Source organism: Heterodontus francisci, chromosome 5 (assembly GCF_036365525.1).
Source record: "Heterodontus francisci isolate sHetFra1 chromosome 5, sHetFra1.hap1, whole genome shotgun sequence".
Lineage (NCBI taxonomy): Eukaryota > Metazoa > Chordata > Chondrichthyes > Heterodontiformes > Heterodontidae > Heterodontus > Heterodontus francisci.
The window spans coordinates 110,894,354-110,921,093 of NC_090375.1; the positions used below are offsets into that span (position 1 = coordinate 110,894,354).

The 26,740-nt window shown below is 43.5% G+C and overlaps 1 protein-coding gene across 2 annotated transcripts in view; it reads left to right on the plus strand.

Annotated features, from left to right (window-relative positions):
• LOC137369591 (sodium/potassium-transporting ATPase subunit beta-1-interacting protein 3) overlaps positions 1–26,740 on the plus strand; it is a 693,785-nt gene that overhangs the window by 656,341 nt on the left and 10,704 nt on the right. Inside the window, exon 6 of one of the 2 annotated variants that reach the window (XM_068030897.1) lies at positions 12,114–12,195. The exons of the other annotated variant lie outside the window; for it this stretch is intronic. Coding sequence (XP_067886998.1) covers positions 12,114–12,195 — 82 coding nt within the window. The remainder of the gene's footprint in view (positions 1–12,113; positions 12,196–26,740) is intronic. 2 annotated transcript variants of the gene reach the window in all.

A 26,740-nucleotide genomic window follows, 5' to 3' on the forward strand; every position in this document is an offset into this window, starting at 1 on the left:
ACCTATGTCGTTGGTACCAATATATACTACGACCTCTGACTGTTCACCCTCCCCCTTCAGAATGTCCTGCAGCCGCTCCGTGACATCCTTGCACCTGAACCGGAACGGGACCAACATCCTTGCTGGGAGGTTTGCTAGTGCTGTTGGAGGGGGTTTAAACTAATTTGGCAGGGGGATGGGATGCAGAGTGGAGGTACAGTAGGGGGTGATGCACAGTCAAATATAGAAGAGAAACTGAGTCAGTCTGGAAGGCAGAGCAAATATAGAATTGTTAAGGCACAAGTGAAAAATGCAAGGCTGGACTGCATCTATTTTAATGCAAGGAGTCTTACCAGAAAGGCAGATGAATTGAGGGCGTTGATTAACACATGGGAATATGATATTATCGCTATCACAGAGACATGGTTGAGGGAGGGGCAGGACTGGCAGCTCAATATTCCAGGGTATAGAATCTTCAGGTGTGACAGGGAAGGGGGTAAAAGAGGAGCTGGCATTGCACTGTTGATCAAGGAGTCAATTACTGTAGTAAGGAGGGATGATATCTTAGAAGGTTCCTCAAATGAGGCCATATGGGTAGAACTTAAAAACAAAAAGGGGGCAATCACTTGGCTGGGAGTGTACTACAGGCCTCCAAACAGTCAGGGAGAGATAGAGGAGCAGGTATGTAGGCAAATCTCAGTGAGGTGTAAAAATAATAGGGTAATAATAGGAGGGGATTTCAACTTCCCCAATATCAACTGGGATAGTCTTAGTGCAAAAGTCTTAAAGGGGGTTGAAATCTTAAATTGCATACAGGAGAGCTTTTTGTGCCAGTATGTAGAAAGTCCTACAAGAGAAGGGGCAGTAATGGACCTAATCCAAGGGAATGAAGCCAGACAAATGGTAGAAGTGTCAGTGGGGGAGCATTTCGGGGATAGTGACCATAACTCTGTAAGATTTAAGGTAGTTATGGAAAAGGACAAAGATGGACTGGAAATAAAGGTACTGAAGGAAGGCCGATTTCAATATGATGAAACAGGATCTGGCCAAAGTGGACTGGGAGCAGCTACTTGTAGGAAAGTCTACATCAGACCAGTGGGAGTCATTCCAAGAGGAGATAGTGAGAGCTCAGAGCCAACATGCACCTGTTAAGGAGAAGGGTAGGACCAACAAGTCCAGGGAACCTTGGATGTCAAGGGATATAGAGGATTGGATAAAGAAAAAAAAGGAGATTTATGGCAGATTCAGAGCGCTGAAACAGCGAAGGCACTAGAGGAGTATAGAAAGTGTAGGGGGGGGGGTACTTAAAAAAGTAATTAGGAGAGCGAAGAGGGGATATGAAAAAACACTGGCGGGGAAAGTTAAAGGAAAATCATAAGGCATTTCATAAGTATATTAAGGGCAAGAGCATAACCAGGGAAAGAGTAGTGCCCAAAGTGGCAAACTGGAACCGGAGGGCATAGGTAAGGTTTTAAATGATTACTTTTCATCTGGGTTCACTATGGAGAAGGACGATATAGGTGTAGAGAACAGGGAGGGGGATTGTGATATCCTTGAACATATTAGCATTGAAAGTGAGGAAGTAGTAGCAGTTTTAGTGGGCTTAAAAGTGGATAAATCCCCAGGCTCAGATGAGATGTACCCCAGGCTGTTATGTGAGGCAAGGGAGGAGATTGCAGGGGCTCTGACACAAATTTTCAAATCCTCTCTGGCCGGTGAGTCTATTGGGAAACTATTGGAAAAATTTCTGAGGGACAGGATGAATCTCCACTTGGAGAGGCAGGCATTAATCAGGGATAGTCAGTATGGCTTTGTCGGGGGAGATCGTGTCTAACATACTTGATTGAATTTTCCGAGGTGGTGACTAGATGTGTAGATGAGGGTAAAGCAGTTGATGTAGTCAACATGGACTTCAGTGAGTCTTTTGATAAGGTCCTGCATGGGGGATTGGTTAAGAAGGTAAGAGCCCATGAGTTCCAGGACAATTTGGCAAACTGAATCCAAAATTGGCTCAGTGGCATGAGGCAGAGGGTGATAGTTGAGGGTTGTTTTTGCGAGTGGAAGCCTGTGACCAGTGGTGTACCACAGGGATCGGTGCTGGGAACCTTGCTGTTTGCAGTGTTCATTAATGATTTAGACGTGAATATAGGAGGTATGATCAATAAGTTCGCAGATGACATGAAGATTGGTGGTGTCGTAAATAGTGAGGAGGAAAGCCTTATATTACAGGACGATATAGATGGGCTGGTAAGATGGGCAGAGCAGTGGCAAATGGAATTTAATCCTGAGAAGTGTGAGGTGATGCATTTTGGGAGGACTAACAAGGCAAGGGAATATACAATGGATGTTAGGACCCTAGGAAGTACAGAGGGTCAGAGGGACCTTGGTGTACTTGTCCATAGATCGCTGAAGGCAGGAGCACAGGTAGATAAGGTGGTTATGAAGGCATTTGGGATACGTGCCTTTATTAGCCGAGGCATAGAGAATAAGAGCAGGGAGGTTATGGTGGAGCTGTATAAAACGCTAGTTAGGCCACAGCTGGAGTACTGTGTACAGTTCTGGACACCACACTATAGGAAGGATGTGATTGCACTGGAGAGGATGCAGAGGAGATTCACCAGGATATTGCCTGGGCTGGAGCATTTCAGCTATGAAGAGAGACTGAAAAGGCTAGGGTTGTTTTCCTTAGAGCAGAGAAGGCTGAGGGGGGACCTGATTGAGGTATACAAAATTATGAGGGGCATTGATGGGTTAAATAGGAAGAAACTTTTTCCCTTAGCGTAGGTGTCAATAACCAGGGGACACAGATTTAAGGTTAAGAAGGGATTTGAGGAAAAAGTTTTTCACCCAGAGGGTGGTTGGAATCTGGAACGCACTGCTTGAAAAGGTGGTAGAGGCAGGGACCCTCATAACATTTAATAAGTATTTAGATGAGCACTTGAAACGCCATAACATACAAGGCTACGGGCCAAGTGCTAGAAAATGGGATTAGAATAGTTAGGTGCTTGATGGCCGGCACAGACATGGTGGGCCGAATGGCCTGTTACTATGCTGTATAACTCTATGACTCTATGACTCTAATGTTACCATTTATTGCGAGTGGAATTGAATACAAAAGTAGGGACGTTATGCTTCAGTTAAACACGGCATTGGTGAGACCACATCTGGAGTACTGTGTACAGTATTGGTCTCCTTATTTAAGGCAGGATGTGAATGCGTTGGAAGCAGTTCAGAGAAGGTATACTAGACTAATGCCTGGAATGGGCAGGTTGTCTTATGAGGAACGGTTGGACATGCTAGGCTTGTATCCACTTGAGTTTAGGAGAGTAAGAGGCGACTTGATTGAACCATATAAGATCCTGAGGGGTCTTGACAGGGTGGATGTGGAAAGGATGTTTCCCCTTGTGGGAGAATCTAGAACTAGGGGTCGCCCATTTAAGACAGAGATGAGGAGAATTTTTTTCTCTCAGAGGGTCGTGAGTCTTTGGAACTCTCTTCCTCAAAAGGTAGTGGAATCAGAGTCTTTAAATAGTTTTAAGGCAGAGGTAGATAGATTCTTGATAAGCAAGGGGGTGAAAGTTTATCGGGGATATGCAGGAATGTGAATTTGAGGTTACATTCAGATCAGCCATGATCTTATTGAATGGTGGAGCAGGTCGAGGGGCCGAGTGGCCGACTCCTGCTCCTCGTTCATATGTTCGTATGTATGTTCGCATGAATCAGTACTCCACCATGTTGAACACCAGTTGGAAGAAGCACTGAGGATGGCAAGGGCACAGAATGTACTCTGGGTGGAGGACTTCAACGAAGATTTCGAACTGTTAGCATCTCAAAACTAGGCATCCATGAGGAGCTGTGGGCCATCAGCAGCAACAGAATTGTATTCAACCACAATCTGTAACCTCATGGCCCAGCATAACCCTCACTCTAGCATCAAGCCGAGGGATCAACCCTAGTTCAGTGAAGAGTGCAGGAGGGCATGCTAGGAGCAGCACCAGGCATACCTAAAATGAGGTGTCAACCTGGTGCTGCTACAACACAGGACTACTTGCATGCCAAACAGTGCAAGCAGCATGCGATAAAGCTAAGGGATCCCACAACCAACGGATCAGATCTAAGCTCTGCAGTCCTGCCACATCCAGTTATGAATGGTGGTGGGAAATTAAACAACTAACAGGAGAGGACTCCAAACATATCCCCATCTTCAACGATGGGGGAACCCAGTTCATCATCGAAAAGAAGCATTTGGAACCAAGCTCAGCCAGAAGTGCCATGTGGCTGATCCATCTTGGCCTCCTCCTGAGGTCTCCAGCATCACAGATGCCAGTCTTCAGCCAATTTGATTCAATTCACGTGATATCAAGAAACGGCTGAAAGCACTGGATACTGCAAAGGCTATGGGGCTGGACAACATTCCAGCAATAGTACTGAAGACATGCGCTCCAGAACTAGCCGTGCCTCTAGCCAAGCTGCTCCAACACTGGCATCTACCTGACAATGTGAAAAACTGCCCAAGTATGTCCTTTCTTTTATTAGTTCATGGGATGTAAGCATTGCTGGCTAGGCCAGCATTTATTGCCCATCCCAAATTGCCTTTGAACTGAGTGGCTTGCTAGGTAGGCTATTTAAGAATTAACCACATTGCTGTGGGCCTGGAGTCACATGTCGGCCAGACCTGATAAGGATAGCAGATTTCTTTAGTGAACCAGATGGATTGTTATAATAATTGCTTTATAGTCACATTAGACTAGCTTTTAATTCCAGATTTATTCATTGAAATCAAATTTCACCACCTAATGTGGTGGGATTTGAACCTGTGTCCCCAAAATATTAGGTACGCTTTGCAGTACTAGACCAGTGACATTACCACTACACCACCACCTCCCCTATGTCATACAGGTCAAATCCAACCCAGCCAATTATCTACCTATCAGTCTATTCTTGATCATCAGCAAAGCAATGGAAGGGATTGTCGACAGTGCTAACACGCGGCACTTGCTCAGCAATAACCTGCTCTCTGATGCTCAATTTGGGTTCTGCCAGGGCCACTCAGCTCCTGACCTCATTGCAGCCTTTGTCCAAACATGGACAAAAGAGCTGAACTCCAGATGTGAGGTGAAAGTGACTGCCCTTGACATCAAGGCAACATTTGACTGAGTATGGCATCAAGGAGCCCTAGCAAAACTGGAGTCAGTGGCAATCAGGGGGAAAACTCTCCACTAGTTGGAGTCATACACAGCACAAATTTAACAATGGTAATGCCATTGAATGTCAAAGGGATGCTGTTAGACTCACTCTTGTTGGAGATGGTCATTGTACTTGTGTGGTGTGAATGTTATTGCCACTTATCAGCCTGAATGTTGTTGAGGTCTTGCAGCATAAGGACACAGACTGCTTCAGTATCTGAGGAGTTGCAAATGGAACCGAACACTGTGCAATCATTAGTGAACATCTGCACTTCTAACCTTCTGAAGGGAAGGTCACTGATGAAGCAGCTGAAGATGGTTGGGCCTAGGAACTCCTGCAGCAATGTCCTGGGGCTGAGATGATTGGCTTCCAACAGCAGGAAACATCTTTCAAGGTGCACTCACCAACGTTACTTCGACAGCATCTCCCAAACCTGCAACTTCTACTGCCTAAAGGGTCAAGGGCAGAAGGTGCATGGGAACAACACCACCTCCAAGTCACACACCATCCTGTCTTGGAAATATAACTCTATTCCTCCATCATCGCTGGGTCAAAATCCTGGAATTCCCTCCCTAATAGCACTGAGGGAGTATCTTCCCCACATAGACTGCAGTGATTTAAGAAGTGATTTAACCATTATCTTCTCAAGAGCAATTAGCAATGGGCAATAATTGTTGGTCTTGCCAGTGATCCCCTATCCCGTGAATGAATAAAAAAATGTTAGCTCAACCAGTTGAAGACATACAATTGGTTTTTGTGAACCAATGAACATTATTTACCACACTTTTGGTTATATAATATAGCTGTAACTCTTTGCTGCCCACCTTTGATGCCCCAGCCTATTTAATGAAATAAGCAAATATTACAAACTATGTATTTTTGGGTGTCTCACATAATTGACTGCCTTGAAGTTACTCACAGGCCAGGCTCACGTAGGGAGAATATCTACTAGGGATTAATACCACAGCACAGCTGGCATGTGTGGCTCTGTACTTCAACATGAGTACTGCCTTCAGGAAAGGAGGAGATGAAACTTGAAGAATAAATAAAGAATATAAAAAACACTTATGACAGCCTTAATAAAATGTCACAACATGCTTAAGAGAGGCAAAAATACATTGAAATTGAGCAATAGCAGAACTAAGGAAATGACTGAAGTCATGACCGAGACTTTTGAAAGAGGAGAAAGAAAACAAAATGGAGGGGCGTGGGGACAACATTCCAGATTGTGGGGCTGAGAAGGATGAAGGCTCCATGACTGAAGGGTGAGCTGGTAGTGAGTCAAAGTGTATGAAGAGTGCGAGCTACAAGCAGAAACAGAGCTGAAGGAGCTAGCAGAGACAAGGAGAGAAGCTGTGGGAGGACCTAAAGAGGGGGTCAAAATTGTTGAAATCAATGTTTGGAGGTTGATGAAAACAGGAGTCAGGATTTAATTCAGTATAGAACCATATCATTTTACATAGAGGATGGTTGTTAGCATTCCAAAAATATTTGTCACACAATTCAAAAAAAACCAAGAATATCTCCATTTTCAGCCTTAATGATACTCAGTGAAATATAGGGTGGAATTTTATTCTCTCCCCCATGGTGGGACCCAGCCACCATCCCACCTCCACTGAGATTTAGTCCAGGGCAGGAAGGCCTGTGAACGGCCTTCCTGCCCCGCCGCTAATTGGAGCCGTTAACTGGGTAATTAACCCCTAATTAAGGGCCTCTTCCCACCGCACCCAAAATTACCCATGCGGCGGGCAACCCTCTTGTTGCACAGGAAACACGGTATGATAAACTGTGCGGGCTGCTTTGCGACTGCGGAGTGTGGGGGTGTCCCTCATTCAAAGGCTCTTAGTGCTTGAACGAGGGATGTTGCATTGGGAAGGGGCGGGTCCGCTGAGGGCTAACCCCCTGCCCTTGCTACCTAACCCCCCTACGCCCACTCCTCCATGACCGCCACCTCGTGAGACCCCTCCCACCATGACCCCCCTTAAGCCTGGTTCCAGCGGTGTCTGGTTACTGTAGCTACAGCAGCAGCCACTGCCTCCGCGATGGCGCTGCAGCTGCTGGCCTCTGATTGGCCAGCAGCTCTTCAAGGTCGGGACTTCTGGCGGCGGGATCCTAAATTGTACAGAAGGTTAACTGTCCAGTTAAGTGCCTGATTGGCATTAAATTCGGTGATCCTTCCGTACGAGAGCCAGCATGGGGAGCTCGGTGTCAGTTTCCCTGAACATCAAGACCCTGCCGCCAGCAGAAAATTCCACCCATAGTTGGGCAGTCTCAATCCATTTCTTTTAGATGCTGGTCCACTGCACAACTGCCCACAAGTTTGCATTAATTGATATTAATTTGGGAGTCTTACTCAAGACAGCACAGTGGCGCGTGGTTAGCACCACAGCCTCACAGCTCCAGGGACCCAGGGTTGACTCTAGGTACTGCCTGTGCGGAGTTTGCAAGTTCTCCCTGTGAACCGTGTGGGTTTTCGTCGGGTGCTCTGGTTTCCTCCCACAGCCAAAGACGTGCAGGTTGATAGGTAAATTGGCCATTGTAAATTGCCCCTAGTGTAGATAGGTGGTAGGGAATATGGGATTACTGTAGGGTTAGTATAAATGGGTGGTTGTTGGTCGGCACAGACTCAGTGGGCCGAAGGGCCTGTTTCAGTGCTGTATCTCTAAATAAATGAATCATAAATAAGATATGTGATTGCTTGTTTCGGAAACAGAAATGTTACATTGGTGTAGCAATGGCTACTCTGAGCACCCAGTTGGAATAGTATAGAGGAAGCTACCTGCTTCTAACCCTGTGCTGTGGCTGTGTTTAATTAAGGAATTTGAGCAAATAGTGCCACCCCTTGAAAAGTGCACCATCCTCACGACCTTGCCTTCCAGCATCAGTTCCAGATACTGTTGTTGCTGCTCTGGGAATAAACCTGCTGTACACTGTGAATCGGAGTTCTTCACCTTGCAATAGTTTGGTGAGATCAGAAGTTTCTGCCTGCAGCAGAGTGAATTCCTCTGGAACTATAAATCAAGGAAAACTGACTGTGTACATGAAGGGGACCAAAACAATGGCCATAGCTTTTTAGGTACACTTGGGTTATTGTCTGACATTGAACTGCTTGGCAGGAAGCTCCTTACAACAGTAAAACATATCAAAAATTTGGGCATACAATGTTGGAAAATTACTCTTTTGATTCTAAGGTTTGATACTAAGAATAGAAAAGTATTCCATTCTCCATCATTGATATCCTTTATCTTGAACAGCATGTATTTTGTTTAAAAAAGTACACAACTTCTCCACATTCTAAAAAAAGCTGGTAGCTACAAAGTAGGACACAGTATACATCAAGAAATAATGGTGGCTTGCAAGAAATGTACAGCAATAATCGTGGGTGATTTTAATCATCACATCGATTGGACAAATGAAATTGGCAAAGGTAGCCTGGAGGATGAGTTCATAGAGTGTATTCAGGACTGTTTCTTACAACATGTTCTAGAACCTGCCAGAAACCAGGCTATTTTGGACCTGGTAATGTGTAATGAGACAGGATTAATTAAAGACTTCGTAGTAAATAATAATAGACAAGAGTGATCATAACATAATCGAATTTCACATTCAGCTTGACGGTGAGAAATGTGGGTCTGAAACTAGTGTCTTAAACTTAAATAAAGCCAATTACAAGGGATGCAGACAAAGTTGTCTAACATGAACTGGGAAAATAGGTTAAAAGGTATGACAGTAGAGAAGCAGTGGCAGACATTTAAGGATATATTTCATAACCAACGACAAAGATATATTCCATTGAAGAAGAAAGACTCTATCAGAAGGATCTACCATACGTGGCTAACTAAGGAAGTTAAGGGTGGTATCAAATTGAAAGAAAAAGCGTACAATGCTGCGAAGAATAGTGATAGGCCAGAAGATTGGGAAAGTTTTAGAAACCAGCAAAGGATGACTAAAACAAAAGAGGGAGAAATTGCAGTATGAGAAAAAAAACTAGCAAGAACTATAAAAACAGACTGTAAAAGCTTCTACAAATATATAAAAAGGAAAAGAGTAGCTAAAGTGAGCATTGGTCCCTTAGCGGGTGAGACTGGGGAATTAATAATGGGAAACGAGGAAATGGCAGAGGCTTTGAACAAGTATTTTGTGTCCATTTTCACAGTAGAAGATGCAAAAAGCATCCAAGTATAGTAGAAAATCAGGAGGCGAAAGGGAGAGAAGAGCTTAAAACAATCACTATCACTAGAGAAAAAGTGATGGAAATACTAATAGGACTAAAAGCTGTCAAGTCCCCTGGACCTGAGGACCTGCATCTGAGGGTCTTAAAGGAAGTGGCTGCAGAGATAGTAGATGCATTGGTTGTAATCTTCCAAAATTCCCTAAATTCTAGAAAGGTCCCAGCTGATTGGAAAGCAAATGTAATACCTCTGTTCAAGAAAGGAGGGAGACAGAATGCAGGAAACTATAGGCCAGTTAGCCTAACATTTGTCATTGGGAAAATGTTAGAATCCATTATTAAAGAGGTAGTAGCAGGATATCTAGAAAATCACAATACAATCAGGCAGAGCCAACATGGTTTTGTGAAAGGGAAATTGTGTTTGACAAATTTATTAGAGTTCTTTGAGGATGTAAAGGCAGGGTGGATAAAGGGGAACCAGTATATGTCGTGTATTTGGATTTCCAAAAGGCATTCGATAAGGTGCCACATAAAAGATTATTACATAAGATAAGATCTCATGGTGTTGGGGTTGATATATTCACCTGAGTAGAGGACTGGTTAACTAACAGGAAACAGATAGTTGGGATAACTGGGTCATTTTCAAGATGGCAAACTGTAACTAGTGGAGTACCACGGGGATCAGTGCTGAGGCCACAACTGTTTACGATCTATATTAACGACTTGGATGAAGGGACCGCCTGTATTGCTGCCAAATTTGCTGACGATACGAAGATAGGTAGGAAAACAAGTTGTGAGGAGGATACAAAGAGTTTGCATAGGGGTATAGATAGGTTAAGTGAGTGTGCAAAATTTGGCAGATGGAGTATAATATGGGGAAAATGTGAGGTTGTCCAGTTCAGCAGGAAGAATAGAAAAGCAGAATATTACTTAAATGGAGAGGGACTGCCGCATGCTGCAGTACAGAGGGACCTGGGTGTCCTTGTACTTGAATCACAAAAAGTTAGCATGCAGGTACAGCAAGTAACTAGGAAAGCAAATTGAATGTTGGTCTTTATTACAAGGGGGATGGAATATAAAAGTAGAGAAGTCTTGCCACAAATGTACAGGGCATTGGTGAGACCACACCTAGAGTACTGTGTACAGTTTTGGTCACCTTATTTAAGGAGAGGCATACTTGCACTGGAAGCAGTTCAGAGAAGGGTCACTAGGCTGATTCCTGGGATAAGGGGTTTGTCTTATGAGGAAAGGTTGAGCAGGTTGGGCCTATACCCATTGGAGTTTAGAAGATTGAGAGGTAGGTGATCTTATTGAAACATATAAGATTCTGAGAGGCTTCACAGGGTAGATGCTGAGAGGATGTTTCCCCTTGTGGGGGAAGCTAGAACCAGGGGGCACAGCTTCAAAGTAAGGGGTCTCCCATTTAATACGGAGATGAGGAGGAATTTCTTCTCTCAGAGTGTCATTAGTATTTGGAATTCTCTACCCCAGAGGACAGTGGAGACTGGGTCATTGAATGTATTCAAGGCTGAATTAGACAGATTTTTGATTGACAAGGGAGTCAAGGGTTATGGGGGGGCAGGCAGGAAAGTGGAGTTAAGACCACAGCCATAACCTTATTGAATGGCAGAGCAGGCTTGAGGGGCTAAATGGCCTATTCCTGCTTCTATTTCTTATGATCTTATGTAGGATAGTGGAGACAAAATTCTGCAAGAATTCAAATGCAGTGGATGCTGCCATAGGTTCCCATGGAAAGATGAGATCATAAGATCATAGGAAATAGGAGCAGGAGTAGACCATTCGGCCTGTCGAGCCTGCTCCGCTATTCAAACAGATCATGGCTAATCATCTACCTCCATGCCATTTTTCCCCTTTATCCCCATATCCTTTGATGTTGTTAGTATCCAAAAATCTATTGAATTCTGACTTGAACATGCTCAATGATTGAGCTTCCACAGCCCTCTGTGGTAGAGAATTTGACAGATTCACCACCCTCTGACTCAAGAAAATCCTCCTCATCTCAGTTTTAAATGGCCTTCCCCTTATTCTGAGAATGTGCCCCCTATTTCTAGACTCACCAGCCAGAGGAAACATCCTATATCTACCCTGTCATGCCCTGTAAGAATTTTGTAAGTTTCAATGGGATCACCTCTCATTCTTCGAAACTCTAGAGAGTACAGGCCCAGTTCCTGCAATCTGTTGCACTCCCTCTATGGTAAGTTTATCCTTCCTTAGATAAGGAGACCAAAACTGTACACAATACTCCAGGTGCGGTCTCACCAAGGCTTTATATAATTGCAGCAAGACATCTTTACTCCTTTACTCAAATCCCCTTGCAATGAAGGCCAACATAATATTTGCCTTCTTAATTATTTGCTGCACCTGCATACTAGCTTTTAGTGACACATGAACAAGGACACCCAGGTCTCTTTGGACATCAACACTTCTCAACCTCTCACCATATAAGAAATACTCTGCCTTTCTGTCTTTTTCTACCAAAGTGGATCACTTCACACTTATTCACATTATATTCCATCTGCCGTGTTCTTACCCATTCACTTAGCCTGTCCAAATCTCCTTGAAGCTCCCTCATCTTTGTGAAATCTGTTAAAATAGCTAGCCGAGGAATATTGTCCAACAATGTGATTTTTTTTTGTTGTGTTTGCATTTTTAACTATGTTTAATATTTATCAGTTTATATCTGTTTTCTTTATTCATTTCATTTTTTTAAACTTGTGAATCTATGTATTTATTTGTGGTTGTGTTGTGGTTTCAGTTGATTTCATAGGTGGACTTGAGTCATACTCCTACCACGCTCCCCAGAAACCCTCCCATGTACAGTTAACGCCTGTTTACCTGTAAGTAAGGTTTGGTGTTTTAATATAACAATTCTAATCCCCAGGAATAGAAACTAAATTACCAACAAAATACCTACACTCATTGCTTGCTTTGCAATTTTAATACTTATTATTAGAATATGTCACAGTCATTCTTGCAGTTGAACCTTAAAAATACAAACTCAAAAATAATTCTTATTTTCGGTTCATTTAATTAATGTTTGAACTCTTATGATATTGATGGACTTCAGATAGGACTGAGGAAAAACCATACGCTATAAGAAGGAATGTGTAATAGTTGAGTTCATTTTAACAAAGTCCTATTGTATATAGGTGCTGTATGTTGCTTAATACACCACTGCTTTAAATATATACCAGCAATTGCTTGCTTTGGTGCATGCTCGAAGAAATATTCAAGACTCAGTACTAATATGCTAATATTTTAAACCAACAGCAGAAAATGTAAAGTATATGATCTGCATTCTTAAAAAATTTAGCAACTTTAATCTTAGTTACAAAAGACATAGTAGTTGAAATGAAAATAAAAACTCTCTTGCATTAATATTGCTATAGAGGGCTCTTATTGAATCATTAATGCCACTCTCCTATACTATGTGACATTGTGCTAACTTTGATATCATTTCCAGAACTCAGAGAGACCATAGTGTGGCTGATAATGGGAAGTTGTTATGTTTACTCAAGTGCTGTACTGGAAGCTACTCTTAGCTCAGAGGGTTAAAGCATAATATTAATGGAGAGTGAAGGAAATTTTACTAATCCAAGTTAAATTTGATCTAATCTATAGGGGTGATTTTAATCTACCTCGCCTGGCAGGAATGGTGCAGTGCACTGCTAAAATTACTTCAGAGTACTTACTGTTCCACTCCTGCTGCTTCCCCACTGGCCATCTTTTTAACTGCACATTTTTTTTATCTGGCCAACATACCTGCCAGAGACAGGTGGAGTCTCATGAACATGTACAAATCAGGGTCCAATAATGTCATTAGGACTGCCACATGATTTTAACACAGAATTGCCAAAATCCCACCTTGTGTCCAAAAGTCTAGTAAAACCTAGCAGACAATTGAATTATAGGGATCTATGTGCCATCATGCTTTTCAAATTGCCAGTAGTTTTCAGCTTCCAGATTGCTTTGCTCTGAGATTTTTTGACTTACTTACCTTGATTAAACTCTCACAGCTTATCATGTGTACCAGTATAGCCACATTGGGCTGGATTTTACCAAGTCCTGGATGTCGGGCTCTGTGGCGGGGGCTGCGAAAGATGGGGCCAGCAGCAGTCCACCACGGAAGGCGATGGCAGGAGGGCCCGGCCCGAGCCTCTCGGCGGCGGTGAGGCTCCGTGGCGGCCCCCCGCCATTGTGCAACGGGACCTGGATTTCAATATTTAAATTAATGACATGCATAAATTTAAATGAACTTAACTTCTATCTTCCAGACGCATCGCGATCTTCGGCGCGGCAGCCAGCACTCCCGTGCCTTCAATTCCCCGTCTGGGGAATGTCGGCGTGACACTGGTGGGCAGGGGGGAAGAGTTAATATTTTCAGTATGGGGGGAACGGGGCGGGGTCAAATAAATGTAATGGGTGTAGGGGATGGTGGGAAGGGGTGAACTTTAAACTTTGTGCAGTCTGGAGGGGAAGGTCAGATTTAAAAGATGTTTTGGTGGATGGGAAGGGCAAATAGTTAATGTAATTGTTATTGGCAAGTGGGAAAGGGGCCTTTGAAGTTTATTTAATAAATGTGGGGATGGGGTGTATCTTTAAAAATTCAAGTTGACTGGCAGGGCTGGCTGCCCTTTAAAAATGGCTCCAGCGCCTGTGCACAGGTAGTTGATATTGCCGGGGACAGACCACCCACCCCCTCCCTGAGATTGAGCCGCCACACATGAGATTGCAGCGGCTCTTTGGTGTGCAAACATGCGTGCAGGCTGCTATTTTTTGAGCTCGCTACCGAGATCAGCGGTGGGCTCTTAAAATCCAGCCCATTGATTTGGATGGAAGAAGAGGTGGAGCAAGAGAAGCGGCAGCAGGTGCCTCAGGCAAGCTGCAGGTGGGCCTATAAAAATACAGCAGGTGAGTGGACCTTACCCAGACCAGAGTGTCTATCGGCCAAGAGTCATTTTTCTGGTTCTATATGGAGACTGAGCTTTTCCCAGGCAATCTCTGTAGCCTGTAACAGGACCTGCTGCACAAGATGGCCATTATTCGCCAGTGGGGGCTATCAAAGTCACCACAACTCTTAACTTCTTTGACACTGCCGCATTCCAAGCTGCTATGGGGGACATCTGCATATCTCAATCTGCAGTAAGCAGATCACTAATTCCCTATTGGCCAGTACATTACTTTGCCCATTGATGTCAACAGTCAACAAGTGTGTTTTAGTTTTTTAGTTTTAGAGATACAGCACTGAAACAGGCCCTTCGGCCCACCGAGTCTGTGCCGACCATCAACCACCCATTTATACTAATCCTACAATAATCCCATATTCCTACCACATCCCCACCTGTCCCTATATTTCCCTACCACCTACCTATACTAGGGGCAATTTATAATGGCCAATTTACCTACCAACCTGCAAGTCTTTTGGCTGTGGGAGGAAACCGGAGCACCCGGAGAAAACCCACGCAGACACAGGGAGAACTTGCAAACTCCACACAGGCAGTACCCAGAATTGAACCCGGGTCGCTGGAGCTGTGAGGCTGCAGTGCTAACCACTGCGCCACTATGCCGCCCTGTGTGATTTCAGCAAATTGCAGCAGTGGTTGCCTACCTGTGTTCAGGGCATCATTGACTGAACACATGTTGCCATCAGGGCACTAGATCACTAGCAAGCAGCCTTTGTAAGTTGGAAGGGCTGCAACCTAATTAAAGTGCAACTTGTCTCCAAATCACAGAAACAGAAGAATGCAAATCTGGGTAAGGTTCTCAGGCAGCTGTCACAATGAGTCATACGTTGCTATGACAGAGCCGTTAGTTGGACCCTGTGTATGTTTGGGTTTTTAATATTTTGTGTGACAAGGTGTTGAAAGTGCAAGCTGATAACATCTCAGTGAGGCAAACAGGGTGTCTGGGACCTGAGTGAACAGGGTAAGCAACTGCATATCTCCTTAACTAATCAAGTTGAAGGATTGTGAAATTAGCAGTGCAAGGACTGAGAAGGAAGTGTAAATTAGAATGGGTGAATTCAATGTCAAATCAGGTACTGAAAGAGAAATAAAGGGAAAGATTAGATTAAGAGAGAAAGCATAAAAAGGAAAGTTAAGGGAAAGTTTAAAAAATTAAATATAACATTTTTAAAATCTCCAACAGTTAATAACTGAAGGGCTGCGGTTCCAAGCTTGTAGTAGTTAATTTACAGAACCAGAGAGGTTGATGTACAGTAATGAACAATTATCAGATGTCAAAAGGCTATTTAGACTTAAAATGATGCAATATTCAACTATCCCCCACTATTTGACTCTTCCAGGAAGGTGACAGGATGTCATCTGGGGGATAAGAGATACCCCTACATAGATGGTTCATGAGACCCTCTGCATCCACACCACCCCATGAACAACACAGGCTTAAAAAGAACCATGGAACCAACAGGATCATAACTGAGAACAACAAAGGGTTCCTCAAAGGTTCGGGTGGGGTGTCAGGTCTGAGGCTCCCGACAATTAGCTCCACAAAGAGCCTCCCATGTTATAGTGGCATGTTGTACCCTGCACAACCTTGTCATCCAGAGAGAACTGCATTTGGAAGAGGTTTACTGATAATACTCCTACGAGATGCTCCAACTTAGAAAAGTTGGATGGGCAAGTAATGAAAGGAATGCTAAATGTCCAGAATGTGTTGAGGAAGGAGTCCTGAGAGGAGTAGCTATTTCTGCAAGAATCTTCTTCTTTGGCCTCCTTGTCTCGGGAGACAATGGGTAAGTGCCTGGAGGTGGTCAGTGGTTTGTGGAGCAGCGCCTGGAGTGGCTGTAAAGGCCAATACTAAGTGATAGACTCTTCCACAGGTGCTGCAGAAAAAATTGGTTGTCGGGGCTGTTACACAGTTGGCTCTCCCCTTGCGCTTCTGTCTTTTTTCCTGCCAACTGCTAAGTCTCTTCAACTTGCCACACTTTAGCCCCACCTTTATGGCTGCCCGCCAGCTCTGGCGATCGCTGGCAACTGACTCCCACTACTTGTGATCAATGTTACAGGACTTCATGTCGCGTTTGCAGACGTCTTTAAAGCGGAGACATGGACGGCCGGTAGGTCTGATACAAGTGGCGAGCTCGCTGTACAATGTGTCTTTGGGGATCCTGCCATCTTCCATGCGGCTCACATGGCCAAGCCATCTCAAGCGCCGTTGACTCAGTAGTGTGTATAAGCTGGGGATGTTGGCCGCCTCGAGGACTTCTGTGTTGGAGATACGGTCCTGCCACCTGATGCCAAGGATTCTCCGGAGGCAGCGAATATGGAATGAATTGAGACGTCGCTCTTGGCTGACATACGTTGTCCAGGCCTCGCTGCCATAGAGCAAGGTACTGAGGACACAGGCTTGATACACGCGGACTTTTGTGTTCCGTGTCAGTGCGCCATTTTCCCACACTCTCTTGGCCGGTCTGGACATAGCAGTGGAAGCCTTTCCCATGCGCTTGTTGATTTCTGCATCTAGAGACAGGATACTAGTGATAGTTGAGCCTAGGTAGGTGAACTCTTGAACCACTTCCAGAGCGTGGTCACCGATATTGATGGATGGAGCATTTCTGACGTCCTGCCCCATGATGTTCGTTTTCTTGAGGCTGATGGTTAGGCCAAATTCGTTGCAGGCAGCCGCAAACCTGTCAATGAGACTCTGCAGACACTCGTCAGTGTGAGATGTTAATGCAGCTTCGTCAGCAAAGAGGCGTTCCTTGATGAGGACTTTCCGGAATTTTGTCTTCGCTCTTAGACGGGCAAGGTTGAACAACCTGCCACCTGATCTTGTGTGGAGGTAAATTCCTTCTTCTGAAGACTTGAACGCGTGTGAGAGCAGCAGGGAGAAGAAAATCCCAAACAGTGCAGGTGCGAGAACATAGCCCTGTTTCATGCCACTCAAGATAGGAAAGGGGTCTGATGAAGCGCTGCTATGCTAAATTGTGCCTTTCATATTGTCATGGAATGAGGTGATGATACTTAGTAGCTTTGGTGGACATCCGATCTTTTCTAGTAGTCTGAAGAGACCACGTCTGCTGACGAGGTCAAAGGCTTTGGTGAGATCAATGAAAGCAACGTAGAGGGGCATCTGTTGTTCGCGGCATTTCTCCTGTAGCTGACGAAGGGAGAACAGCATGTCAATGGTCGATCTCTCTGCTCGAAAACCACACTGTGCCTCAGGGTAGACACGCTTGGCCAGCTTCTGGAGCCTGTTTAAAGCGACTCGAGCGAAGATTTTCCCCATTATGCTGAGCAGGGAGATTCCACGGTAGTTGTTGCAGTCACCGCGGTCACCTTTGTTTTTATAGAGGGTGATGATATTGGCATCGCGCATGTCCTGTGGTACTGCTCCCTCGTCCCAGCACAGGCTAAGCAGTTCCTAGAGTGCTGAGAATGCTGAGAATAACCATGTAAGAAGAGAATGCTGTTACAGTCTGGTGTAAGGACAGCAAAAGAAGGTTTATCATAGAAGCATTGAGTAATACAGCACAGAAGGAAATCATTTTGCTCATCATGTCTGTGCCTGTTCTCTAAAAGAGCTATTCAGTTATTCTGTTCTCTTCCCATAGCCCTGCAAATGTCTCTTTTTAAAGTATATATCCAAGTTCTTTTTGAAAGTTACTATTGAATCTCCTGCCACCACCCATTCAGGCAATCCATTCCAGATCATAACAACTCACTAAGTAAATAAATTTTTCCCCATCTACCCCCAGTCTTTTTTTGACAATTATCTTAAACCTATGCCCTCTTTTTTAAATTTATTTGTTCATGGAATTTGAATGTCGCTGGCAAAGACAGCATTTATTGCCATCCATAATTGCCCTTGAGAAAGTGGTGGTGAGCCGCCTTCTTGAACCACTGCAGTTCATGTGGTGCAGGAAGTTCTGTTAGGGAGGAAGTCCCAGGATTTGGACCCAGCAACAGTGAAGGAATAGCAATATAGTTCCAAGTCAGTATGATATGTGACTTAGAGGAGAAACTTGGAGGTGGTAGTGTTCCCATGCATCTGCTGCCCTTGTCCTTCTAGGTGACAGAAGTCATGGGTTTGGGAGGTGCTGTCGAAGGAACCTTGGCGAGTTACTGCAGTGCATCTTGTAGATGATATGCACTGCTGCCACTTTACGCCAGTGGTGGAGGGAGTGAATATTTAAGGTGATGGATGGGGTGCCAATCAAGCAGGTACTTTGTCTTAGATGGTATCAAGCTTCTTAGGGTTGTTGGAGCTGCATTCATGCAGGCAAATGGAGAGTATTCCATCATACTCCTGACTTGTGCCTTGTAGATGGTGGACAAGCTTTGGGAGTCAGGACGTCAGTTACCTGCCACAGAATTTCCAGCCTCTGACCTGTTCTTGTAGCCACAGCATTTAAATAGCTGGTCTATTTAAGTTTTTAGTCAATGGTAACCCCCAAGATGTTGATGGTGGGGGATCCAGCGATGTCAACACCATTGAATATCAAGGTTAGTCTCTTTTCTTGGAGAGAGTCATTACCTGGCACTTGCATGGCTTGAATATTACTTGCCACTTATCATCCCAAGCCTGAATGTTCTTGCTGCATGTGGACACGGACTGCTTCAGTATCTGAGGAGTTGCAAATAATATCGAACGCTGTACAATCATCAGCGAACATTCCCACTTCCAACCTTATGATGGAGGGAAGGTCATTGATGAAGCAGCTGAAGATGGTTGGGCCTAAGGCACTACCCTGAGGAACTCCTGCAGTGATGCCCCGGGGCTGTGATGATTGGCTTCCTACAACCACAGCCATCTTTTTTTGTGACTCCAACCAGCTGGAAGTTTTCACCTTGAGTCCCGTTGATGGCAATCTTGCTTCAGCTACTTGATGCCACACGTAGTCAAATGCTGCCTTGATGCCAAGGGTAGTCACTGTCACCACACCTCTTGAATTCAGCTCTTTTCTCCCTGTTTGGACCAAGGCTATAATGAGGTCTGGAGCCGAGTGGCCCTGATGGAACCCAAACTGAGCGTCAGTGAGGAGGTTATTTCTGAATAAGTGCCATTTGATAGCACTGTCAACGACACCTTCCATCACTTTGCTGATGATTGAGAGAAGATCGATGGGGCTATAATTGGCCGGATTGGATTTGTCCTGCTTTTTATGGACAGGACATACATGGGCAATTTTCCACATTGTCAGGTAGATGCCAGTGTTATAGCTGTAGTGGAATAGTTTGGCTAGGGGCACAGCTAGTTCTGGAGCACAAGTATTCAGTACTACAGCCAGGATTTTGTCAGGGCCCCTAGCCTTTGATGTATCCAGTGCCTTCAGCTATTTCTTGATATCACGTGGGGTGAATCGAATTGGCTGAAGACTGCCTTCTGTAATGCTGAGGACCTCAGGAAGAAAACAAGATGGATCATCCACTCGGCACTTCTGCCTGAAGATGGTGGCAAATGCTTCAGCCTTATCTTTTGCACTGATGTACTGGGCTGCACCATCACTGAGGATGGAGATGTTTGTGGAGCCTCTGCCTCCTGTTAGTTATTTAATTGTCCACTACCATTCATGACTGGATGTGACAAGACTACTGAGTTTTGATCTGATCCGTTAGTTGTGGGATTGCTTAGCTCTGTCTATCGCATGCTGCTTCCACTGTTTAGCATGCATGTAAGCCTGTGTTGTAGCTGCACCAGGTTGGCATCTCATTTAAAGGTATGTCTGGTGCTGCTTCTGGCATGCTCTCCTACACTGCTCACTGAACCAGGGTTGGTTCCCTTGCTTGATGGTAAGGGTAGAGTGAGGGATATGCTAGGCCATTCGTCTACAGATTGTGGTTGAAGACAATTCTATCCACAGCACCTCATGGATACTCAGTCTTGAGATGCTAGATCTGTTCTGAATATTTGCCAATTAACACAATGGTAGTGCCACAAAACACAATGGAGGGTGTCCTCAATGTGAAAGGCTTTCGTTTCCACAAAGAATGGGCTCCTACTATTACTGTCATGGACAGCTGCAACTGTGACAGGTAGATTAGTGAGAATGAGGTCAAGCAGGTTTCTTCCTCTTGTTGGTTCTCTAACCATCTACTGCAGGCCCAGTCTGGCAGATACGTCCTTCAGGACTCAGCCAGCTCAGTCAGTAGTGGTGCTACCGAGCTACACCTGGTGATAGACAGTGAAGTACCCTACCCAGAGTACATTGTGCCCCTCCTGCCCTCAGCAATGCTTCTTCCAAATGGTGTTCAACATGGAGGAGCACTGATTCATCAGCTGAAGGAGGGCAGTAGGTGGTAATCAGCAGGAGGGTTCCTTCACATGGGGTCCGGAGTCAATGTTGAGGACTCCCAGGGTTACTCCATTATGACTATGCCATTGTGCCACCAGCTTTGGTGGGTCTGTCCTGCTGAAGGAACAGAACATAACCAAGAATGGTGATGGAGGAGTCTGGGACATTGTCTGTAAGGTATGTTTCCATGAGTATGACTATGTCAGGCTGTTGCTTGACAGGTCTGTGGGACAGCTCTCCCAAGTTTGGCACAAGTCCTCAGGAGTCAGTGAGGAGGACTTGCAGGGCTGACTGCCTTTGTTGATTCCGGTGCTTAGGTCAATGTCGGGTGGTCCGTCCAGTTTTATTCTTCTAAATTGGAGGGTAAAATGGAACCAAAGACTGACGGAAAAAATTGTAACAGAATAATGGTGATCTTTAAGGAGAAGTTGTTTCAGGTACAGGCTAGGTACACTCCAACAAGGGTCAAAGGTAGGGGAACCAAAAACAGGTTCATTGGATGATGAGGGAGATAGCAAATATGATGAAACTAAAAAAGGGTGTATGATGCATGTAAGGTGCATTCTTCAAGCACAAACCAGGCCATATACAATAAATTGAAGGGGAAGCGAAGAGTAAAATATGACTGGGAAAGTGAGAATATTAGAATAGAATGGCGATCAACATAAAAGCTAACCCAAAAATCTACAAGCATGTAAATAGTAAGTGGGTAGTAAGAGGCAGGGTGGCTCCTATTAGGGACAAAGAGGTTGGTATATGCTTAGAGCTGCAGAGCAAGGCTAGAATACTTTGTAATAAAAACAAGAAATGCTGGAACCACTCAGCAGGTCTGGCAGCATCTGTGGAAAGAGAAGCAGAGTTAACGTTTCGGGTCAGAGACCCTTCTTCGGAACGAAGAAACATTAACTTTGCTTCTCTTTCCACAGATGCTGCCAGACCTGCTGAGTGGTTCCAGCATTTCTTGTTTTCATTTCAGATTTCCAGCATCCGCAGTATTTTGCTTTTAGAATACTTTGTATCTGTGTTTACTAAAGAAGAGGATGCTGACAAAATATTGGTAGAAGCGGAGATGGTAGAGGTAATGGATGGGGTGAAAATTAATAGGAGAGATGTACTGGAAAGGCTGGCTATGCTTAAAGTGGTTACGTTGCCTGGTCTAGATGGCTTGCATCACAGGTTGCTGAAGGAAGTTGGGGTGGAGATAGCGGAAAGGCCTGCCATAATCATCCAATCTTCCCTCGATACGGGAGACGTGCCAGAAGACTGGAGAGTGGATAATGTGGCACCCTTATTCAAGAAAGGGTGTAAGGTCATTCCTAGTAACTAAAGGCCAATTAGTTTAACAACATTGGTCGATAAGGTTTTAGAAATAATAATCAGGGAAAAAATCAACAGGCACTTGGAGGGTTTGAGTTAATTAAGGAGAGCCAGCACAGATTTGTAAAAGGCAGATCATACTTGACCAATCTAATTGAATTTGATGAAGGGAATGCAATGGACGTTGTCTCTGTGAATTTTAAGAAAGAATTTGACAGAGTATCTGTTACGACCAGATGAGAAAGAGGCTCAGGGTTCCCTTTGAGCCTTCACCTGGTCTTACTGTAACAGGGTTTTACTTTTAAACACGCTGTGTTTTTTAGCTCCCCCTTGGTGAATCCTTGTTCACCGATTTCCAATTATAAGGCAATGAAACTAGTACATATACAGGTTTTCTTAGGTTTAAAGAAGAAAGATTGAAATTTTATTAAACTTAAATTCTAATTGGGTTAATGCCTATGGATACACGACACGCCCATGCTAACATAGATATGCGATGCACACATGCAGATAGGGACAGAAAAGAGCAGAAGAAATAATGTGGAAAAGTTTGAGTCAATATCTGAAGAGTTTTTCTTACGGGTCTTCGAGCTCACTGTATAGTCCTTGATTGTAGGTAGGTCTTGCTTTTTGTTGGGGCTCATTATTCTTCTTAAACCTGTTTACTGTAGGAGACTTTTCTCTCTTGGGGTTCATATGTCTTAAGTGGGTTTTTGGAGTTCCGTGAGAAACAGATGGGAGCAGACAGACAGGCGGACCATTCTGCTTTCAGCCAGTTCAAACACTGTCTCTACAATTTAAAACTCCCCAAGTTGGCCAGCAGGGTAGTCACGTGACCGACTGGTATAACCACTTCTGGCTTTGTGGATTGTCTTGTCCTTTCAAACGCTGACTGTTAATATGCAAAATTGTCTTTCCAGCCAGGGGCTTGGCAACCCTTTGTCACAGGCCTTCTCTTCTTCCCAGCAGCAAATTGAAATTTAATTTCCATATGGCAAAATTCTTGGCAGGTGGGGGCCTGCATGATGGTACCACATAAAAGGCTGGTTAACAAAATTGAGTCTCATGGAATAGGAGGGCCTGTGCCACCTTGGATAAAAAATCGGCTTAAGGACATAAAACAGTGAGTCCGTGATAAATAGTTGTTTTTCAGACTGGAGGATGGTGGACATTTGTGTTCCCCAAGGATCAGTGCTGGGACCATTGCATTTTTTGATATGTTTAAGTGACTTGGATATATGGGATACAGAGTACAATTTCAAAGTTTGATGATGAAACCAAACCTGGAGGTGTGGCAAACAGTGAGAATGATACCAATCGACAGCAACAGGACATAGGCTAGCTGAATGGGCAGACAAGTGGCAAAGGAGATTGAGGGGAGATTTGATAGAAATGTACAAGATTGTGACAGGTTTAGATGAGGTAGCCAAAGAAAAGTTGTTCTCATTAGCTGATTGTACAACAACATTGGAGACATGTATTTAAGGTTTTGGGTAATGACCTGAAACTTGCAGCCTGTGAGGGTGGTGGAAGCAGAAACGATCAATGATTTCAAAAGGAAATTGGAGGAAGGAAATAAACTTGCAGGGCTATGGGGATAGATTGAGAGAATGGGACTGACTGAATTGCTCTACAGCAAGCTAGCATGGTTTTGATGGCCTGCTTCTGTGCTACAATGACTCTATTTTTATTTGACTTTTCTGTAGTGGTTTGATATAACTGAGTAGCTTGCCATGTCATTTCAGAGGGTAATTAAGAGTCAACCACATTACAATGTGTCTGTAGTCACATACAGGCTAGACCATGTAAGAACGGCAGATTTCATTCCCTGAAGGTCATTAGTGAGTCAGATGGGTTTTTATGACAATCCGGTAGTTTCATGATCATCATTATCGAGACTAGCTTTTTATTCCAGATTTATTAATTAGTTGGATTTAAGTTCTCCCAGCTGCCATGGTGGGAGTTGAACTCATGGATCTGAAGGATTACTGTGGGCCTCTGGATTACTCATCCAGTAACAGTACCACTATGGTACTGTTCCTGTCCCTCCTGCTCTGGTTAGCATCCCTCCTGCCAGTGGAAACAGTTTCTCCTATCTATTCTATACAAATAGCATTAATTAAACATTTCTTCTTTCATTTTTCTACAAAAGGCACTTTGGAAACTATTCTAGCATTAATTCAATATTTTAAAAAATCAATATAGTGCATCAGACAGGATAAACAGTATTTTCACCAATAAAATCATGACATCACATATAATCTAGGACTATTCTGAGGTACGTCAATAAGAAATATGGTGAAAACTGCCAACAGAGAAGAAAATTTCATCCCATCATTCTGGTTAGGATTCAAACACAGACCCCGTTGATCAAAGAGCGGGATTTTGAACCTCAGTACTACCATGTCCTCTATGTAAGATAACAATGTTTGAGTACACTCTTCAGTTATTCATTAGCTCGATCTAGGTAAAAGAGTTTTCTTAGTTTATTACTCACGGCAACTGAATGCTGTGCATTAATTTCAGATTCGCTATTGCTTTGCTTATATCCAATGGCATCTACATGCACCAGTTTTGAAATCAGCTGAGCATCACTGAAGATTTGTTTCACAGGATCACACACACAATGGAATTTGCATTTGCACAGTGCCATGTCTGAAAATTGGGCCAGGAGTTGGGGAACATCTTCAGATAATATTCCTTTCATGTGGTGCCTGCTTCTTTAAGTAACTCCAGAGATGGAAGTAGGGCTGAAGCTGTAAGGAGATTGTGTTGAGAGGAAGAACACACAGGGCAAAAAAAAGAAGCAAAAAAAGCTTTAAAAATAAATTTAACTCTAAGCAGATGGTATTTAAAAGTAGTGTTATGATGGCAGGATTAATTATATTAATTTAAATCTGCAGCAAAAATCATTTTGATAAGGAATAAGAACATATCCCTAGGGAGACAAAATAACATATATTTATTCATAGGCCACAGATAATGAATTTCTCAAAATGCCTACTCAGTGAGAGTTTTCTCTGAATTTCCCCATAAAGAATTAAGAGCTTGAAAACAATTAGATTTCAAAGGCTAAGAACAGCACCTCACTCAAAAAATAAAATTATATAAAAAGATTAGGGTTTGATTATATTTATTAAAGGCCAAGAACTGATGAGTTTCCTTAGTTGGGGGTTGCTTTCTTTAATTCTTTTAGACGTAAATTAATAGCAACTGTTACTGTTAATTTTTCAAAGGCCATATTATTAATATGTGAAAAATTAGGTTACATTATGCAGCAGAGCCTACTTTACTCTGATTATTCATTTATCATTAATATTCAAAAGGCCAATGTTTCTTACTTGCAGCCTATAGTAAAGCATAATCAGGCACTTATAGGTCATATTTCATGTTTTTTGTTGCACTTAAATAGATCAGACTTCTACCCTAAAGGATATTGTGGGCTTGATTATAATTTATTTGGTTGAAAATATCAAAACGTATCTTTTCCCGGCACTCTTGATAGCTGCTTCAAATATACTGTTGCAAGGTCCTTGATTCAACAGTGTTGAAGAGCAGAGTTGAAAAGGAAACTGAGTTTTGGAAATTTGGAATAAAAATAGAAAATAAAGATCAGATCGATCAGCAGCTTAAACCCGTAGAGAAGGTTAATGTTTCAGTTGACATTCTTCCCCAGACTGGCCAATGCTGGGACAATGTTATCTTTAGTAAACTCTCCATATATTCTTCTATCCTCTATGCTATAGAACATCCCTCGACAAAACAGTCTATTAATTCAGCACCAATTGACACTAATTTAGCAATTTCACCCAGAGGTCACAGGATGTCTGCTGAACAAAATAACAAAATGTCACACTGAAGCAGGAGAAGGTGTCCTTCTGAGGTTGTTGCTAAAATAAATCTCAGCAGCTTTACTGCATCTGACCATGCTACAGAGAGCTTGATGCTGACCTGTGCACCCAGAATGAAAAGTGCTCGATTCTCCAATACTGATGCCTCTTAACAAATTAAGTCCATAAATAAGCGAAATAGAAAAGAATTGATACTCTTTTAAACTTTATGGGGTAGATTTCCACTGCAGAACCTTTCCACAGGCAGCCAGATTGACAGACTAGAGCCTTTCAGGGAGGAAGTCTGCTTAACAAGGCTGAAGCCTATGGGCTGGATCAGGAGCAAACTTGGACATGAGGGCTTCGGATTGGCAGGCCAACACTTTCCTACCTCTGGGTGATCTTGCTGGAGGCAGGTAAACAATGGAAGCAGGGCAGTAGCCAATAATTAACAATTAGGAAGCTAATGAGGGGGACTGGGAGGACTCTTCCGGGATAAAAACAAAAAATGCAGGAAATAATCAGCAGGTTAGATGGCATCTGTGGGGAGAGAAGCAGAGTTAACGTTTAAGGTTAACTCAGAATCTTAATCAGAACTGGCAAAGGTTAGAAAAGAAATAGGTTTTAAGCAAATAAAGTGGGGGTGGGCAAAAGATAACACAAGGGAAGGTGTTGATAGGACAGAAGGTCATAGAGAATAACTGACCAGAAGGCCATGGAGCAAAGGCAAAGGTTGTGTTAATGGTGTGTTAGTGCAGAGAGGGTGTTAAATAACGGATTAATGAACAGCCCTGGCCAAAAGCACAAACATGAAAAAAACAGTGGGCAGGCACATGGTAAAAAAATTAATGATGAAAAAAACTGAAATAAAAGAAAAAGAAAGAAGAAAAAATAAAAATAAAACTAATAAAGGGGGGCCAGTCATGCTCTGAAATGATTGAACTCAATGTTCAGTCGGCAGGCTGTAGCGTGCCTAATCGG